The 19,446-nt window shown below is 65.9% G+C and overlaps 1 protein-coding gene across 1 annotated transcript; it reads left to right on the top strand.

Moving 5' to 3' along the window:
* The first annotated feature begins 3,445 nt into the window (after positions 1 to 3,445).
* Positions 3,446 to 4,405, top strand: LOC125431221 (olfactory receptor 52I2-like). The gene has a single exon (XM_048493981.1). The coding sequence runs from the start codon at positions 3,446 to 3,448 to the stop codon at positions 4,403 to 4,405; it is 960 nt and encodes a 319-aa protein (XP_048349938.1).
* The last annotated feature ends 15,041 nt before the right edge of the window (positions 4,406 to 19,446 follow it).

Below are 19,446 nucleotides of genomic sequence, written 5' to 3'. Positions count from 1 at the left end.
GGGGGTGGGGGGGGGGGGGGGTGGGGGGGGGGGGGGGTGGGGGGGGGGGGGGGTGGGGGGGGGGGGGGGTGGGGGGGGGGGGGGGTGGGGGGGGGGGGGGGTGGGGGGGGGGGGGGGTGGGGGGGGGGGGGGGTGGGGGGGGGGGGGGGTGGGGGGGGGGGGGGGTGGGGGGGGGGGGGGGTGGGGGGGGGGGGGGGTGGGGGGGGGGGGGGGTGGGGGGGGGGGGGGGTGGGGGGGGGGGGGGGTGGGGGGGGGGGGGGGTGGGGGGGGGGGGGGGTGGGGGGGGGGGGGGGTGGGGGGGGGGGGGGGTGGGGGGGGGGGGGGGTGGGGGGGGGGGGGGGTGGGGGGGGGGGGGGGTGGGGGGGGGGGGGGGTGGGGGGGGGGGGGGGTGGGGGGGGGGGGGGGTGGGGGGGGGGGGGGGTGGGGGGGGGGGGGGGTGGGGGGGGGGGGGGGTGGGGGGGGGGGGGGGTGGGGGGGGGGGGGGGTGGGGGGGGGGGGGGGTGGGGGGGGGGGGGGGTGGGGGGGGGGGGGGGTGGGGGGGGGGGGGGGTGGGGGGGGGGGGGGGTGGGGGGGGGGGGGGGTGGGGGGGGGGGGGGGTGGGGGGGGGGGGGGGTGGGGGGGGGGGGGGGTGGGGGGGGGGGGGGGTGGGGGGGGGGGGGGGTGGGGGGGGGGGGGGGTGGGGGGGGGGGGGGGTGGGGGGGGGGGGGGGTGGGGGGGGGGGGGGGTGGGGGGGGGGGGGGGTGGGGGGGGGGGGGGGTGGGGGGGGGGGGGGGTGGGGGGGGGGGGGGGTGGGGGGGGGGGGGGGTGGGGGGGGGGGGGGGTGGGGGGGGGGGGGGGTGGGGGGGGGGGGGGGTGGGGGGGGGGGGGGGTGGGGGGGGGGGGGGGTGGGGGGGGGGGGGGGTGGGGGGGGGGGGGGGTGGGGGGGGGGGGGGGTGGGGGGGGGGGGGGGTGGGGGGGGGGGGGGGTGGGGGGGGGGGGGGGTGGGGGGGGGGGGGGGTGGGGGGGGGGGGGGGTGGGGGGGGGGGGGGGTGGGGGGGGGGGGGGGTGGGGGGGGGGGGGGGTGGGGGGGGGGGGGGGTGGGGGGGGGGGGGGGTGGGGGGGGGGGGGGGTGGGGGGGGGGGGGGGTGGGGGGGGGGGGGGGTGGGGGGGGGGGGGGGTGGGGGGGGGGGGGGGTGGGGGGGGGGGGGGGTGGGGGGGGGGGGGGGTGGGGGGGGGGGGGGGTGGGGGGGGGGGGGGGTGGGGGGGGGGGGGGGTGGGGGGGGGGGGGGGTGGGGGGGGGGGGGGGTGGGGGGGGGGGGGGGTGGGGGGGGGGGGGGGTGGGGGGGGGGGGGGGTGGGGGGGGGGGGGGGTGGGGGGGGGGGGGGGTGGGGGGGGGGGGGGGTGGGGGGGGGGGGGGGTGGGGGGGGGGGGGGGTGGGGGGGGGGGGGGGTGGGGGGGGGGGGGGGTGGGGGGGGGGGGGGGTGGGGGGGGGGGGGGGTGGGGGGGGGGGGGGGTGGGGGGGGGGGGGGGTGGGGGGGGGGGGGGGTGGGGGGGGGGGGGGGTGGGGGGGGGGGGGGGTGGGGGGGGGGGGGGGTGGGGGGGGGGGGGGGTGGGGGGGGGGGGGGGTGGGGGGGGGGGGGGGTGGGGGGGGGGGGGGGTGGGGGGGGGGGGGGGTGGGGGGGGGGGGGGGTGGGGGGGGGGGGGGGTGGGGGGGGGGGGGGGTGGGGGGGGGGGGGGGTGGGGGGGGGGGGGGGTGGGGGGGGGGGGGGGTGGGGGGGGGGGGGGGTGGGGGGGGGGGGGGGTGGGGGGGGGGGGGGGTGGGGGGGGGGGGGGGTGGGGGGGGGGGGGGGTGGGGGGGGGGGGGGGTGGGGGGGGGGGGGGGTGGGGGGGGGGGGGGGTGGGGGGGGGGGGGGGTGGGGGGGGGGGGGGGTGGGGGGGGGGGGGGGTGGGGGGGGGGGGGGGTGGGGGGGGGGGGGGGTGGGGGGGGGGGGGGGTGGGGGGGGGGGGGGGTGGGGGGGGGGGGGGGTGGGGGGGGGGGGGGGTGGGGGGGGGGGGGGGTGGGGGGGGGGGGGGGTGGGGGGGGGGGGGGGTGGGGGGGGGGGGGGGTGGGGGGGGGGGGGGGTGGGGGGGGGGGGGGGTGGGGGGGGGGGGGGGTGGGGGGGGGGGGGGGTGGGGGGGGGGGGGGGTGGGGGGGGGGGGGGGTGGGGGGGGGGGGGGGTGGGGGGGGGGGGGGGTGGGGGGGGGGGGGGGTGGGGGGGGGGGGGGGTGGGGGGGGGGGGGGGTGGGGGGGGGGGGGGGTGGGGGGGGGGGGGGGTGGGGGGGGGGGGGGGTGGGGGGGGGGGGGGGTGGGGGGGGGGGGGGGTGGGGGGGGGGGGGGGTGGGGGGGGGGGGGGGTGGGGGGGGGGGGGGGTGGGGGGGGGGGGGGGTGGGGGGGGGGGGGGGTGGGGGGGGGGGGGGGTGGGGGGGGGGGGGGGTGGGGGGGGGGGGGGGTGGGGGGGGGGGGGGGTGGGGGGGGGGGGGGGTGGGGGGGGGGGGGGGTGGGGGGGGGGGGGGGTGGGGGGGGGGGGGGGTGGGGGGGGGGGGGGGTGGGGGGGGGGGGGGGTGGGGGGGGGGGGGGGTGGGGGGGGGGGGGGGTGGGGGGGGGGGGGGGTGGGGGGGGGGGGGGGTGGGGGGGGGGGGGGGTGGGGGGGGGGGGGGGTGGGGGGGGGGGGGGGTGGGGGGGGGGGGGGGTGGGGGGGGGGGGGGGTGGGGGGGGGGGGGGGTGGGGGGGGGGGGGGGTGGGGGGGGGGGGGGGTGGGGGGGGGGGGGGGTGGGGGGGGGGGGGGGTGGGGGGGGGGGGGGGTCCTGCATCTTCAGAGGTGTATCACAGAGGGAAGACTGATTGGTTCCCCGGCCTGGGACATGGACAATATATACCTCACTTAACATTCCCTTCTCACTGGACACAGTGTGTGTAACAGTCTTCTCTCTGTGATACACACCTCTGAAGATGCCAGCCACAGATGCAGGCAAAACGTTAGGAACAAGATCTACTAGACCACAGCCCCACAGCCCGAAAAACCCACCACAACAAGTTGAATCTGGCCATGAAAGCCTTCGACAATACATTAGGAACACCAGACCACAGCCACACAGCCCAGAAAGCCCACAACAACCAGTATAACGAGAGGTTTAGAGACAGCTTCTACTCTAGAGCTGTGGCTATGCTGAACTCCGTGGCTTCGTGTTGATGTGTTTGGGGCTGTGTAGGGATGGGTGGAGGAAGGGGAAAGTGAGGATGGGATATAAGTCTGAAATTGTGTGCATCGAGGAATGCTGCTGTAAATTTCGTTGTGCGTGCACAATGACAATAAAATGCTTATGCTTATATCACTACCCATGTCCTGCACTATCTGCTTTTTGTGCTACTGACCTTGAACACAAATTCTAGTCCTTAAATTGTTTTTGTTTTCTTTTCAAATAGGCCATGTATTCTCCACAAATGGATCTGGACACCAACTCCAGCCCCTCTGCATTCTTTTTAATCGGCATCTCTGGGCTCGAATCAGCCCATCCTTGGTTGGGCCTCCCCTTCTGCATTATGTATATCGTGGCGCTTTTAGGAAACTCTGCTCTCCTGCTCGCCATCCGACTGGACCGCACCTTGCACAACCCCATGTTCTACTTCCTGGGCATGCTGGGAGTTATCGACGTGGTCATGGCTACATCTACCGTACCCAAAATGCTCGACATCTTCTGGGAGGGCTCCCCAAAGATTGGCTCCAATGCCTGTTTCATCCAAATGTTTCTCATCCACTCCGTTACAGCGATGGAATCGGGGGTCTTGTTAGCGATGGCCTTCGACCGGTACGTTGCCATCGGCCACCCGCTGAGATACGAGGCAATCTTGACGCCCCGACGGGTGGCCCAGATTGGCCTGGCTATTCTGGTGAGGGGGGTTCTTTTCATGGTGCCTTTAAGTTGGATGGTGAGCAACTTGCCATACTGTGCTTCCAGGAGGATTCCTCACTCCTACTGCGAGCACATGGCGGTCGTGAAGTTGGCCTGTGTGGACTCCACGGCCAGCCACGTCTACATCGTGGCGGGATCCACACTGATCGTTGGGAGCGACACGGCCTTCATCGCCGTTTCTTACGGGCTGGTGCTGAGGGCCGTGAGGAAGCTGAGCGAGAAGGCAGAACAGCTCAAGGCCTTCAGCACCTGCAGCTCACACCTCTGTGTGATGTTGCTGTATTACCTGCCCGGGATGGCTTCCATTTACATGCAGGGCTTTCGCCAAGGCGCACCGCCTCACGCCCAAGTCCTGCTGGCGGATCTCTACCTCATCCTCCCGCCCACGTTGAACCCAGTCATTTACAGCATCCGGATGAAACAGGTGCGCAAAGCACTCCGCAGAGTATTTCCTTTCGGCCCCGCCTCCTGGTGATTTTAGCTTGTGGGTTTTATGTCTTCTGGTGTGTGTGTGTGTGTGTGTGTGTGTGTGTGTGTTTTAATTATAAGCTGTCATGAGTTTCTGTGTGCTGGAAAGAAGGCTAATAAACGTTTTCAATAAATGAATAACTTTTGCATTTCTCTTCCATCATTAATCTGATCGTTCTATTGTCGAAGGTTTTTGTGGCCGGAATCACTGGGGGGTTGTGTGGTTTCCGGGTTGTATGGCTGTGTTCCAGTAGCATTTCCTCCTGTTGTTACACCTGCATCTGTGGCTGGCCAGTCTCTGGAACCGCACAACATCCCGGAATTTCAATTGTTCACCTGCAGAATCTGGAGAACCGGGTTGGACTCCCCTCACTCCCGTCATGAGCAGCAGGCTGTTATCTGATGAACTGGGTTTAAGAACATAAGAACATAAGAAAGAGCCTGCTGGATCAGACCAGAGTCCATTAGTCCAGCTCTCTGCTACTCACAGTGCCCCCCCCCCAGGTGCCTTTGGGAGCTCACCTGCAGGAGGTGAAAGCAATGGCCTTCTGCTGCTGCTGCTGCTCCTGAGCACCTGGTCTGCTAAGGCATTTGCAACCTCAGATCAAGGAGGATCAAGATTGGTAGCCATAGATCGACTTCTCCCCCATAAATCTGTCCAAGCCCTTTTTAAAGCTATCCAGGTTAGTGGCCATCACCACCTCCTGTGGCAGCATATTCCAAACACCAATCCCACGTTGCGTGAAGAAGTGTTTCCTTTTATTAGTCCTAATTCTTCCCCCCCAGCATTTTCAATGGATGCCCCCCTGGTTCTAGTATTGTGAGAAAGAGAGAAAAATTTCCCCACTCCACCACATGAAGCCTGTTAGGTGACCTTGGCCCGGTCCCAGTTCTCTCAGAACTCTCTCAGCCCCACCTACCTCACATGGTGCCTCTTGTGGGAAGAAGAAAGGAGAAGGAGTTTGTAAGCTGCTTTGAGACTCCTTACAGGAGAGAAAGGCGGGGTATAAATCCAAACTCCTCTGTTCTTTGGTTTTGGCATATAAAAAATTCAGGATACCTAAGTTGACTCTGCTCATGTGTCATCCCTTGAAGAAGAAGAAGAAGAAGAAGAAGAAGAAGAAGAAGAAGAAGAAGAAGAAGAAGAAGAAGAAGAAGAAGAAGAAGAAGAAGAAGAAGAAGAAGAAGAAGAAGAAGAAGAAGAAGAAGAAGAAGAAGAAGAAGAAGAAGAAGAAGAAGAAGAAGAAGAAGAAGAAGAAGAAGAAGAAGAAGAAGAAGAAGAAGAGGAGGAGGAGGAGGAGGAGGAGGAGGAGGAGGAGGAGGCGGCGGAGGCGGAGGCGGAGGCGGAGGCAGATGAGGAGTTTGGATTTATATCCCCCCTTTCTCTCCTGCAGGAGACTCAAAGGGGCTTGCAATCTCCTTGCCCTTCCCCCCTCATAACAAACACCCTGGGAGGTGGGTGGGGCTGAGAGAGCTCCGAGAAGCTGTGACTAGCCCAAGGTCACCCAGCTGGCGTGTGTGGGAGTGCACAGGCTAGTCTGAATTCCCCAGATAAGCCTCCACAGCTCAGGCGGCAGAGCGGGGAATCAAACCCAGTTCCTCCAGATTAGATACACGAGCTCTTAACCTCCTAAGCCACTGCTGCTCCTTGCTCAAACAAAAGAGAAACAAATCTTGGCATATCCATTTATTCCAAAAAACACAGTCCAATCATGTGTGGTGCTGTGCATTATATAAAGAAATATCAAATAATTACAAGAATTATTCAAACAGGGAGAGTAGTTGGGTGTTGTTGGATGCCAAGATGTCACCCAAAATGTTGTGCCATAGGCTCCCTGTCATTGCCTCAGGCAGTCCTTCTGTAGAAGCAGTAGAAGTCCAGATGTTGTGTAACCTCTACCTGTGGGTTCTGTGGGGCAGAACTTGGAATGAGTTTGCAACAACAAATTTTAAAAACAAAATGGTTTACTTTCTTAACGTATAACATCAACATTTAACATCACACTTCAAGGTCCTGTTCATGTTGCATTTTCAAGTCCTTATATTTACAGTCTTCTGATACTGCCAAGTCCAATTCTTCTTTGCAAGTGGGTTGGCTCCTGAAGACTCCAAGGGCTTGGTGAACAGGATTCAACATGATGAAGGTTTCCAGGAGAACTCTCACCCATCACAACCACAAAAAGAAACCCCCTGAAACAATAAACTCCAACATTTACAACATAGCAAAAACAAACAACTATCTTCCCACTAGTTCCCAACAACGTTGCAGTTACCTTAACAAGGTGTTAAGGGCTTATACAACCAAGGTTCGAGTCTGGTAGCCTCGTCTCCTCCAAACTACATGAGCTCTGCAGCCTCCTGCTGCTTTGAGTCTCCACCCCTTTCTGGGTCAACCCATTCTGAGCATGGGGGTTACACCTGCACAAAACACGGAACACCCTTCAGACATTCATGCCTAACTGTGGCGCAGCCATGGCCCTGTGTGATCACACTGTGTCGTTCTGAGCATCGTGCTGTTTTGTAGTGGTTCAAGTGCTAGACTAGGCTGGGGGATAGCCACATGCAAGTTCCCCCGGCTAGGAATCTCACCGGTAGTCCATCAGCTAGTTGCCGTCTCTCAACCTGACCTACCAACGAGGGGCGTATAAAGTGGAAGAGGCGAGATCCACGCATGTCACCAGGAGTATCTTAGAGAAAGAAACCTATTCTCGATCACCTTTCAGTGTTAGGACTGGTGGAAGCCTCTGCTCCGTGGTGGTTTCAGTCCTACCTCAAGGATAGGTTTCAGAGCGTGGTGCGCTGCCTTTCGGACACTGGCCTATAGGGTCCTGCAAGGTTCCATCTTGTCCCCCCATAATTTTCAACATCTATGTAAAGTCTCTGGAAGAAGTCATCTGGAGAGCCACACAGAGTTCTCATCAATATGCCGATGACTCTCAGCTCTACCTTGCAGATCCCAGGGAGGTCGAGGAACAGGCGTCTGGAGCAGTGGTGGGATCCAAACATTTTAGTAACAGGTTCCCATGGTGGTGGGATTCAAACAGTGGCGTAGCGCCAATGGGGCTGGGCGGGGCACGACGGGGGCGTGGCCGGGCATTCCGGGGGCGGGGCATTAATAATTTCTCTGTTACTGTAAAAAACTCTTACTGTAAAAAAAAAGTTCCTAATTTCCAGCTGGTATCTTTCTGTCCATAATTTAAACTCATTCTAGCATGTCCTATCGTCTGCTGCCAACAGAAACAACTACTTCTCCTCTAATTGACTGCCTGTCAAATACTTAATACTTTCAAATACTTAATTTTGTTTCTAGAAATCAAAAGAAGGAGACTTCCCTTAAACAAGGAACTTGACCATATTTCTAAAACATGTTTTTAAAACAGCCCAACCGGGAGAATGATCCCGTTTTCTACCTTCGCTAACCAGCCACATAGGAAACAACAGGACTTTATGGTTTTTGGACCTAATGGAATTTCTAGCGGAAAATCAGACCCAATTAGTAACCCCCTCTCAGCACACACAAATAATTAGTAACCCACTCTCGGGAACTGGTGAGAACCTGCTGGATCCCACCTCTGGTCTGGAGGCAATTTGGGGATGGATGAGGACTAAAAAGTTGACACTTCATCTCAACAAAATGGACATGCGTTTGGTGTGGGGAAGGGAGACCCAGGAATGGGAACATTTCCTGTTCTGAACAGGGCTGCATCTCCCCCCCCACACACACACACACACAAAGGAGCAGGTTCACAGCTTGGGAATGCTCCTGGTTCCAAGCCTCTGGCAGGGTAAACATGTGGCCACAGCAGCCGCAGTGTGCCTTCCTCCAGCGTCCACCAGTGAGCCATTCCTGGGCAGGAACATTCTTGCCACTTTGGTGACATCTAGATCAGGTTGCTGCAATGCACTCTATGACGACTGAGGCTGAGATTAAGCTTGGGAGAGCCACTCTTATCTCACCTCAATCTCGGGTTCTTTTCCCTCCTAATGACTCCAGACCAGCTGATTGTTTAAGGATTTATTGTAAAAGTTCAAAACAAAGAAATAAAACATAAAGGCTTTTAGAGATTCCTCAGCTGGTTACATTCCTTTTGGTTCTTTGTCCCCATTCCGGGAACCCATGGCCCAGAGATGCTTCTCTGACCAGGTCTCAAGATGGAATTCCCAAACCTTTGTTTTCCCCCTCTCAGGAAAACTCTGTTCAGGCCACGAGGTAACTTAGGCCTTTGAAGTTGCATCCTTGCACCTCTGCATAGTTTCCTGTCCTCCCTCCAGGAGATCAAAAGGCAAAGATGCTTTTCACAGTCATATGTGACTTCCCTTTACTGTAGGGATAGCATCTTCCATGACACACTCTATGTAAGGCTGCCTTTGAAGACTGTCCAGGCACAACAATAATTACAGAATGCTGTGACCAGAATGTTGACTGGAGTAGGTTGTAGGAACCATATCAGTTCAGCCTTCTTCCAACTACAGAGAAGAAGAACAGGAGGAGGAGGAGGAGGAATAGTTTTGAATTTATATCTCCCCCTTTCTCAAAGAGGCTTACATTCACCTTTCCCTCCCCCCACAACAAACACCCTGTGAGGTGGGTGGGGCTGAGAGAGCTCCGAGAGAACTGTGACTTGCCCAAGGTCACCCAGCTGGCATGTGTTGGAGTGCACAAGCTAATCAGGTTCACCAGATAAGCCTCCACAGGGATGTAATTGTATGTCTCTATTCTGCATTGATCAGACTTCATTGATCAGACCTGGAATACTGGGTCCAGTTCTGGGCACAGCAATTCAAGAAGGATATTGACAAGCTGGAACGGGTCCAGAGGAGGGTGACCAAAATGGTCAAAGAAGGTCTGGAAGCCATACCCTACGAGGAAAGACTTGGGGAGCTGGGGATGTTCAGTCTGGAGAAGAGTAGGTTAAGGGGGGGGACCTCATAACTATATTTCAATAATTGAAGGGATGCCATGTCGAAGAGGGAGCAAGCTTGTTTTCTGCTGCTCCAGAGGCTAGAACTAGGAGTAATGGGTTCAAGAGGAATAGAGATTCTGCCTAAACTTCCTGACGTTAAAGGGCTGTTCGACAGTGGAATGCACCACCCCGGAGTATGGTGGAGTCTCCTTCTTTGGAGGTTTTTAAAGAGAGCAGAAGCAAGCCTTTATTGGCATAGACAACAGTACAACAACAATAAAAAAACGGATTAAAAAGCATATACAATACAGGAAATAAATGTTAGGTCGAAGGAAATCTACTGGCGTTCAGTAATTTCCAGGAGAAAGTCTGCCACTATCATACAGAGAGAAGGATCAGGGTTGTCCAACAAGTAGTGTAATCTAATTATATCGGGGAGATCGGGTAAATGTAAAGGAGTGAGATTCACATACTTGGATCTGATTTCCTTGAATCTGAGACAGTGTAGTAATTGGTGGGCCAGAGATTCAACTGAGCCATCGTTACATGGGCACAATCTTTCAGCCTTTTCTTGCTTATTAAATCTGCCATGTAACAAGGCAGAAGGCATAACATAAAACCTGGCGAGCATTATGGCTCTAAAGAGAGGCTCGATGGCCATCTGTCAGGAGTATGTTCCTGCATCGCAGGGGGTTGGACTGGATGGTCATTGGGGTCTTTTCCAACTCTATGATTCTTTGATTCTATGATTCTAAGTGTCAGGATTTCTCATCGGCCGGCCAACTGAAGAGTCCTCTCTTTCCTTGCTTTGAAAAGAGCTCTGTGGGAGGGAAGGCTCGCTGCCCAGGCGCCCAACTGTTTCTTGGCTTGGCATTCAGTCTGGGCTTGTGTGGGGGGGGGGGGGGAAGCAGCCCCAAAATTGTAGGCACAGATTCTGGTTAAAAGGGTTCTTTAAATCCTCATAGAAAATTAGTCTCTCCATTCCTTTCTCTTCCTGTAATTTTGCGCTGTCAGCCAGAAGCTGTTCAATAAAAGGCATGTAGGCCTTTTGCACTCTGTTCTTCTTTTCTCACTAACAAGAGATCCATAGCCTTGATGAGTACCCTTTGTTCTAACTCACCCCTTGGAATTTAGGAGATGTCAAATTATGTTTTCTTTTAGGTCTTGGTGTCCTCGCTGGCACCATAAGTCTGTCCTTTTTCTGATACAAACCAGAACACAGCCAAATGTTTAGGCTCTTTGTCTAGATAAGTAGGGCAACGGAGAACAATACTGATAAGGTGATGCTACCGTGTTTCCCCGAAAATAAGACAGTGTCTTATATTAATTTTTGCTCCCCAAGATGCGCTATGTCTTATTTTCAGGGGATGTCTTATTTTTCCACTCCACAGCTGCATGCTCTGGTCGACGGGCATGCTTCCAAAGAAAAACTTTGCTACGTCTTACTTTCGGGGGATGTTTTATATTTAGCACTTCAGCAAAACCTCTACCACGTCTTATTCTCAGGGGATGTCTTATATTCAGGGAAACAGGGTAGGTCCTAGTTCACAGGACGTCAGAAGTGTGAATTACTGACATCCTCCAATTAGGGCATCTGCAAGTCTAAAATGTTTTGGGTAAGGGGAAGATCTCCTCCCTTTTGGGTGATTGATAGCTGATGGTTGTACTTTGGGTGTAATTTCTTCCAATGATACTCTTTTGCTGTAACCTGTCTTTATCCTATAAAAACTGGAGACCACAGCCATTTTGGTGTGGCTCCTCGGATGCTAACTTGCCCTATGTTGGCCTGAATAAAATTATTCTTTTTAAATTTTATTCCTTGTCGGCTTGAGCTTTCTAGGCTTAGAGTTTCTAAAGTGTTACCCCGCAGTAACAGAATTATACCTACAATTATCCCAGCCCCTTGGGGCGTCTGCTAAGAACTGTAGGAATATGTAGCTATTTACTCCCTCCCTGATCCAAAAATGTCCATCGGGCGCGTCTAAAGACTGGGATGGGGTGTGCCGTTTCTCACGCTGAGGAAGTCCTCAACTTCTGCAGTTTCTTTGAATGTAATTTTAATCTTATTTTTAGACTGATTCATTTCTCACTGCCTTGTTTTTCTGCACGACGGCTTCCAAGGGACCAAGTTGGCAAGGAGGGCAGACACACGCCGGAAGGCCTCTGTGGGCACAGCGGCGTTGGTCCAGACCCTGCTAAGGGAGGCCCTGAAGCCAGGCAATTTTGTCCTTTGTTTACTTGCAACTCTTAATAGGGCTGGACCTCATTAGTGCTGGAGCCACTGGAGAGCGAAGAGCGGCGGCCGAGTAATTGAGCCCTAGGCATTCCCCCCCAATTAGCCAGCTGCCGCCTTTAGGACTTCTAAGTTGAGCCCAGGGCGCCAGTCCAAAAGTAACTTTTGAATAACCTTTTGGCCGCAGCAAGATCTTCCAGCATCAGAGTGCGACGCAGCAATTCCTGTACAAAAATCACACAGGAGGATTCTGGCAGGCCCTGAAAGGAGGGGGGGGGGCTGAGAACGGCTGAGCATCTCTGAAAGAAGACAACAGATCCTTCTGTGGGGGAGGGGGACATGCCAAGACTGACCCCTTGAGTTGAGACCCGGGACCTGTTACTTTCATGGTGGCACCTTCCCCACTACGGATGTTAGTGGAACAGATCCATCGCATGCCATGCCACGCTCGTTGCATTTGCTTGTAATTTCTCTCTGTCCATTTCAACTGAGTTTGCTGCTCAAGATGGGGCTATATAATATCCCTGTGTAGCCTCGTTCTGTGGGGCAGTACTTGGAAGGAGTTGCAAAGAACTAAATTTAAAACAAAACAGTTTACTTCTCTTAAGAAACAACACTTTGAAAACATTTAAATTGAACATTTACACTTGACAGTCCTGTTAAGTTTGCAATTTCAAGTCCTTATATTTACAGTCTACTGATATTGCCAATTCTTCTTTGCTGGTGGTTGGTTTTGAAGACTTCAGAGGCTTGGTGAACGGGATTCAAGATGATGAAGGTTCCCAGAAAACTCTCACCATTGACATACACAAAAAGAAACCCTGAAACAATAAATTCTAACATTTACAACATAGCAAAAAAATAAAAATAAACTCCCTTCCCACTAGTTCCCAACAACATTGCAGTTACCTTAAACAAGGTGTTAAGGGCTTAATAAAATCAATCGAGGTCCCAGCCTGGTAGCCTAAGAGCTTCCTCCAACCTCATGAGTTCTGCAGCATTCTGCTACTTTTCAGACTGCACCCCTTTCTGGGTCATCTCATTCTTACACAGGGGTTTATTATTTATTTATTCATTCTTTAGATTTTTATACCGCCCTATCCCCGAGGGGCTCCAGGCAGTGTACAACATATAGACATAATACAGTCATAAAATAACTAAAACCTTTAAAAGCAGCGATAAAACATAAAAGACTAAATATAGTAAATATAATAAATATAGGTATAAGTATAAGTGGTGTCCGACAACCCCATTTCCAAAATCCTCTCCCAAGAGGGAGGGGCGGCAGGTCCCAGTTCCACCTGCACCTGCCGTCTGTCCAGCATGCAAACCGTAGGAGTCCGGCTCACATGTTCCAGTGAATTTAAACCAATCAAGTGCACAATGCGTATAGATGGTCCAGGCATTCTCCGTGACTTGTGAACACAGCAACTTCCTCACAATACTAGAACCAGGGGGCATCCATTGAAAATGCTGGGGGGAAGAATTAGGACTAATCAAAGGAAACGCTTCTTCACGCAACGTGTGATCGGTGTTTGGAATATGCTGCCGCAGGACGTGGTGATGGCCACTCACCTGGATAGCTTTAAAAAGGGCTTTGACAGATTTATGGAGGAGAAGTCGATCTCTGGCTACCAATCTTGATCCTCCTTGATCTGAGGTTGCAAATGCCTTAGCAGACCAGGGGCTCGGGAGCAGCAGCAGCAGCAGAAGGCCATTGCTTTCACCTCCTGCCTGTGAGCTCCCAAAGGCCCCTGGTGGGCCACTGCGAGTAGCAGAGAGCTGGACTAGATGGACTCTGGTCTGATCCAGCTGGCTCGTTCTTATGTTCTTAAGGCCATTGCTTTCACCTCCTGCCTGTGAGCTCCCAAAGGCACCTGGTGGGCCACTGCGAGTAGCAGAGAGCTGGACTAGATGGACTCTTGGGGGGTGGGGGGGGGGGGGGGTGGGGGGGGGGGGGGGTGGGGGGGGGGGGGGGTGGGGGGGGGGGGGGGTGGGGGGGGGGGGGGGTGGGGGGGGGGGGGGGTGGGGGGGGGGGGGGGTGGGGGGGGGGGGGGGTGGGGGGGGGGGGGGGTGGGGGGGGGGGGGGGTGGGGGGGGGGGGGGGTGGGGGGGGGGGGGGGTGGGGGGGGGGGGGGGTGGGGGGGGGGGGGGGTGGGGGGGGGGGGGGGTGGGGGGGGGGGGGGGTGGGGGGGGGGGGGGGTGGGGGGGGGGGGGGGTGGGGGGGGGGGGGGGTGGGGGGGGGGGGGGGTGGGGGGGGGGGGGGGTGGGGGGGGGGGGGGGTGGGGGGGGGGGGGGGTGGGGGGGGGGGGGGGTGGGGGGGGGGGGGGGTGGGGGGGGGGGGGGGTGGGGGGGGGGGGGGGTGGGGGGGGGGGGGGGTGGGGGGGGGGGGGGGTGGGGGGGGGGGGGGGTGGGGGGGGGGGGGGGTGGGGGGGGGGGGGGGTGGGGGGGGGGGGGGGTGGGGGGGGGGGGGGGTGGGGGGGGGGGGGGGTGGGGGGGGGGGGGGGTGGGGGGGGGGGGGGGTGGGGGGGGGGGGGGGTGGGGGGGGGGGGGGGTGGGGGGGGGGGGGGGTGGGGGGGGGGGGGGGTGGGGGGGGGGGGGGGTGGGGGGGGGGGGGGGTGGGGGGGGGGGGGGGTGGGGGGGGGGGGGGGTGGGGGGGGGGGGGGGTGGGGGGGGGGGGGGGTGGGGGGGGGGGGGGGTGGGGGGGGGGGGGGGTGGGGGGGGGGGGGGGTGGGGGGGGGGGGGGGTGGGGGGGGGGGGGGGTGGGGGGGGGGGGGGGTGGGGGGGGGGGGGGGTGGGGGGGGGGGGGGGTGGGGGGGGGGGGGGGTGGGGGGGGGGGGGGGTGGGGGGGGGGGGGGGTGGGGGGGGGGGGGGGTGGGGGGGGGGGGGGGTGGGGGGGGGGGGGGGTGGGGGGGGGGGGGGGTGGGGGGGGGGGGGGGTGGGGGGGGGGGGGGGTGGGGGGGGGGGGGGGTGGGGGGGGGGGGGGGTGGGGGGGGGGGGGGGTGGGGGGGGGGGGGGGTGGGGGGGGGGGGGGGTGGGGGGGGGGGGGGGTGGGGGGGGGGGGGGGTGGGGGGGGGGGGGGGTGGGGGGGGGGGGGGGTGGGGGGGGGGGGGGGTGGGGGGGGGGGGGGGTGGGGGGGGGGGGGGGTGGGGGGGGGGGGGGGTGGGGGGGGGGGGGGGTGGGGGGGGGGGGGGGTGGGGGGGGGGGGGGGTGGGGGGGGGGGGGGGTGGGGGGGGGGGGGGGTGGGGGGGGGGGGGGGTGGGGGGGGGGGGGGGTGGGGGGGGGGGGGGGTGGGGGGGGGGGGGGGTGGGGGGGGGGGGGGGTGGGGGGGGGGGGGGGTGGGGGGGGGGGGGGGTGGGGGGGGGGGGGGGTGGGGGGGGGGGGGGGTGGGGGGGGGGGGGGGTGGGGGGGGGGGGGGGTGGGGGGGGGGGGGGGTGGGGGGGGGGGGGGGTGGGGGGGGGGGGGGGTGGGGGGGGGGGGGGGTGGGGGGGGGGGGGGGTGGGGGGGGGGGGGGGTGGGGGGGGGGGGGGGTGGGGGGGGGGGGGGGTGGGGGGGGGGGGGGGTGGGGGGGGGGGGGGGTGGGGGGGGGGGGGGGTGGGGGGGGGGGGGGGTGGGGGGGGGGGGGGGTGGGGGGGGGGGGGGGTGGGGGGGGGGGGGGGTGGGGGGGGGGGGGGGTGGGGGGGGGGGGGGGTGGGGGGGGGGGGGGGTGGGGGGGGGGGGGGGTGGGGGGGGGGGGGGGTGGGGGGGGGGGGGGGTGGGGGGGGGGGGGGGTGGGGGGGGGGGGGGGTGGGGGGGGGGGGGGGTGGGGGGGGGGGGGGGTGGGGGGGGGGGGGGGTGGGGGGGGGGGGGGGTGGGGGGGGGGGGGGGTGGGGGGGGGGGGGGGTGGGGGGGGGGGGGGGTGGGGGGGGGGGGGGGTGGGGGGGGGGGGGGGTGGGGGGGGGGGGGGGTGGGGGGGGGGGGGGGTGGGGGGGGGGGGGGGTGGGGGGGGGGGGGGGTGGGGGGGGGGGGGGGTGGGGGGGGGGGGGGGTGGGGGGGGGGGGGGGTGGGGGGGGGGGGGGGTGGGGGGGGGGGGGGGTGGGGGGGGGGGGGGGTGGGGGGGGGGGGGGGTGGGGGGGGGGGGGGGTGGGGGGGGGGGGGGGTGGGGGGGGGGGGGGGTGGGGGGGGGGGGGGGTGGGGGGGGGGGGGGGTGGGGGGGGGGGGGGGTGGGGGGGGGGGGGGGTGGGGGGGGGGGGGGGTGGGGGGGGGGGGGGGTGGGGGGGGGGGGGGGTGGGGGGGGGGGGGGGTGGGGGGGGGGGGGGGTGGGGGGGGGGGGGGGTGGGGGGGGGGGGGGGTGGGGGGGGGGGGGGGTGGGGGGGGGGGGGGGTGGGGGGGGGGGGGGGTGGGGGGGGGGGGGGGTGGGGGGGGGGGGGGGTGGGGGGGGGGGGGGGTGGGGGGGGGGGGGGGTGGGGGGGGGGGGGGGTGGGGGGGGGGGGGGGTGGGGGGGGGGGGGGGTGGGGGGGGGGGGGGGTGGGGGGGGGGGGGGGTGGGGGGGGGGGGGGGTGGGGGGGGGGGGGGGTGGGGGGGGGGGGGGGTGGGGGGGGGGGGGGGTGGGGGGGGGGGGGGGTGGGGGGGGGGGGGGGTGGGGGGGGGGGGGGGTGGGGGGGGGGGGGGGTGGGGGGGGGGGGGGGTGGGGGGGGGGGGGGGTGGGGGGGGGGGGGGGTGGGGGGGGGGGGGGGTGGGGGGGGGGGGGGGTGGGGGGGGGGGGGGGTGGGGGGGGGGGGGGGTGGGGGGGGGGGGGGGTGGGGGGGGGGGGGGGTGGGGGGGGGGGGGGGTGGGGGGGGGGGGGGGTGGGGGGGGGGGGGGGTGGGGGGGGGGGGGGGTGGGGGGGGGGGGGGGTGGGGGGGGGGGGGGGTGGGGGGGGGGGGGGGTGGGGGGGGGGGGGGGTGGGGGGGGGGGGGGGTGGGGGGGGGGGGGGGTGGGGGGGGGGGGGGGTGGGGGGGGGGGGGGGTGGGGGGGGGGGGGGGTGGGGGGGGGGGGGGGTGGGGGGGGGGGGGGGTGGGGGGGGGGGGGGGTGGGGGGGGGGGGGGGTGGGGGGGGGGGGGGGTGGGGGGGGGGGGGGGTGGGGGGGGGGGGGGGTGGGGGGGGGGGGGGGTGGGGGGGGGGGGGGGTGGGGGGGGGGGGGGGTGGGGGGGGGGGGGGGTGGGGGGGGGGGGGGGTGGGGGGGGGGGGGGGTGGGGGGGGGGGGGGGTGGGGGGGGGGGGGGGTGGGGGGGGGGGGGGGTGGGGGGGGGGGGGGGTGGGGGGGGGGGGGGGTGGGGGGGGGGGGGGGTGGGGGGGGGGGGGGGTGGGGGGGGGGGGGGGTGGGGGGGGGGGGGGGTGGGGGGGGGGGGGGGTGGGGGGGGGGGGGGGTGGGGGGGGGGGGGGGTGGGGGGGGGGGGGGGTGGGGGGGGGGGGGGGTGGGGGGGGGGGGGGGTGGGGGGGGGGGGGGGTGGGGGGGGGGGGGGGTGGGGGGGGGGGGGGGTGGGGGGGGGGGGGGGTGGGGGGGGGGGGGGGTGGGGGGGGGGGGGGGTGGGGGGGGGGGGGGGTGGGGGGGGGGGGGGGTGGGGGGGGGGGGGGGTGGGGGGGGGGGGGGGTGGGGGGGGGGGGGGGTGGGGGGGGGGGGGGGTGGGGGGGGGGGGGGGTGGGGGGGGGGGGGGGTGGGGGGGGGGGGGGGTGGGGGGGGGGGGGGGTGGGGGGGGGGGGGGGTGGGGGGGGGGGGGGGTGGGGGGGGGGGGGGGTGGGGGGGGGGGGGGGTGGGGGGGGGGGGGGGTGGGGGGGGGGGGGGGTGGGGGGGGGGGGGGGTGGGGGGGGGGGGGGGTGGGGGGGGGGGGGGGTGGGGGGGGGGGGGGGTGGGGGGGGGGGGGGGTGGGGGGGGGGGGGGGTGGGGGGGGGGGGGGGTGGGGGGGGGGGGGGGTGGGGGGGGGGGGGGGTGGGGGGGGGGGGGGGTGGGGGGGGGGGGGGGTGGGGGGGGGGGGGGGTGGGGGGGGGGGGGGGTGGGGGGGGGGGGGGGTGGGGGGGGGGGGGGGTGGGGGGGGGGGGGGGTGGGGGGGGGGGGGGGTGGGGGGGGGGGGGGGTGGGGGGGGGGGGGGGTGGGGGGGGGGGGGGGTGGGGGGGGGGGGGGGTGGGGGGGGGGGGGGGTGGGGGGGGGGGGGGGTGGGGGGGGGGGGGGGTGGGGGGGGGGGGGGGTGGGGGGGGGGGGGGGTGGGGGGGGGGGGGGGTGGGGGGGGGGGGGGGTGGGGGGGGGGGGGGGTGGGGGGGGGGGGGGGTGGGGGGGGGGGGGGGTGGGGGGGGGGGGGGGTGGGGGGGGGGGGGGGTGGGGGGGGGGGGGGGTGGGGGGGGGGGGGGGTGGGGGGGGGGGGGGGTGGGGGGGGGGGGGGGTGGGGGGGGGGGGGGGTGGGGGGGGGGGGGGGTGGGGGGGGGGGGGGGTGGGGGGGGGGGGGGGTGGGGGGGGGGGGGGGTGGGGGGGGGGGGGGGTGGGGGGGGGGGGGGGTGGGGGGGGGGGGGGGTGGGGGGGGGGGGGGGTGGGGGGGGGGGGGGGTGGGGGGGGGGGGGGGTGGGGGGGGGGGGGGGTGGGGGGGGGGGGGGGTGGGGGGGGGGGGGGGTGGGGGGGGGGGGGGGTGGGGGGGGGGGGGGGTGGGGGGGGGGGGGGGTGGGGGGGGGGGGGGGTGGGGGGGGGGGGGGGTGGGGGGGGGGGGGGGTGGGGGGGGGGGGGGGTGGGGGGGGGGGGGGGTGGGGGGGGGGGGGGGTGGGGGGGGGGGGGGGTGGGGGGGGGGGGGGGTGGGGGGGGGGGGGGGTGGGGGGGGGGGGGGGTGGGGGGGGGGGGGGGTGGGGGGGGGGGGGGGTGGGGGGGGGGGGGGGTGGGGGGGGGGGGGGGTGGGGGGGGGGGGGGGTGGGGGGGGGGGGGGGAAATTGTAGTCCATGAACATCTGGAGAGCCGCAGGTTGCAGACCCCAGCCATTGGCCATGCTGGCAGGGGCTGTTGGGAATTGTAGTCCATGAACATCTGGAGATCCGCAGGTTGCAGACCCCAGCTATATTCCTATTGCGGCTTCTTGTTCCCTGTTTCCAAGCAATCTGGTTTGGCATCTGGAACCAGAAAGAGCCCAACCTGTTGAGCCACAGCGCCACCTGGTGGATTTTCGAAACACAACCGTTATCTTAAAATGGGCCGAAGCCAAGCGAATAAATGGGAATACCGTGAGCAATTCTGAAAGCCTAACTCAGATATAGTATTTATTTATTTGTTAACATTTTTTTTATCCCGCCAAATCTCCTGGAGGACTCAGGGCAGCTTACAATCAAATGAACCAAACAATATAATTCAATAAATATATAAAAATATAGACATGTAAACTTTAAAAGCAAGTTGCAATAAATAACATAGAACCTACGTGAAGACATAAAAATATGAAAGCGGATGCGCACATCGCAACCAGACTGGGACATGAGAGACACTAAAGAAAGGGATGCCGTAAAAGTCCTGGTCCGTGTCGTAGCCAATCAAACATCCCTGGGACTACCAACAAACCCCCACCCTGTAAGGTTGTGTTTTAGTTTCAGTTGGCAGATTGGCCTTGGAGGAGATTCCTCTAGCTCTTTGGGCTGATTGCCCGGCGCAGTTGTTATCGCTTTCCTAACCTTGCTTTCTGTCTGTGTGAAATTGCTGTTGGGTTGTGGGAATGAATATTGTTTATGCTAGCCCTTGGCGGGAAGAAAAGCCCGAATAAGCGGCTACACGACAGGGGGGGGGGGGTGGTCAGATTCTGCATTGCCTGCAGAGTTGATCATGAAAGCCAGCTAATAAAAGAACTGATAGTTACTTTTGGTCTGGACCTTACTGATTCCTTACACACCCCCATCCCGGCCCTGCAGACCAGAGGGGTCTTTGAGGGCAA

The sequence above is a fragment of the Sphaerodactylus townsendi genome, linkage group LG04, assembly GCF_021028975.2.
Source record: "Sphaerodactylus townsendi isolate TG3544 linkage group LG04, MPM_Stown_v2.3, whole genome shotgun sequence".
NCBI lineage: Eukaryota > Metazoa > Chordata > Lepidosauria > Squamata > Sphaerodactylidae > Sphaerodactylus > Sphaerodactylus townsendi.
This window is presented reverse-complemented; position numbering and strand designations above follow the sequence as displayed.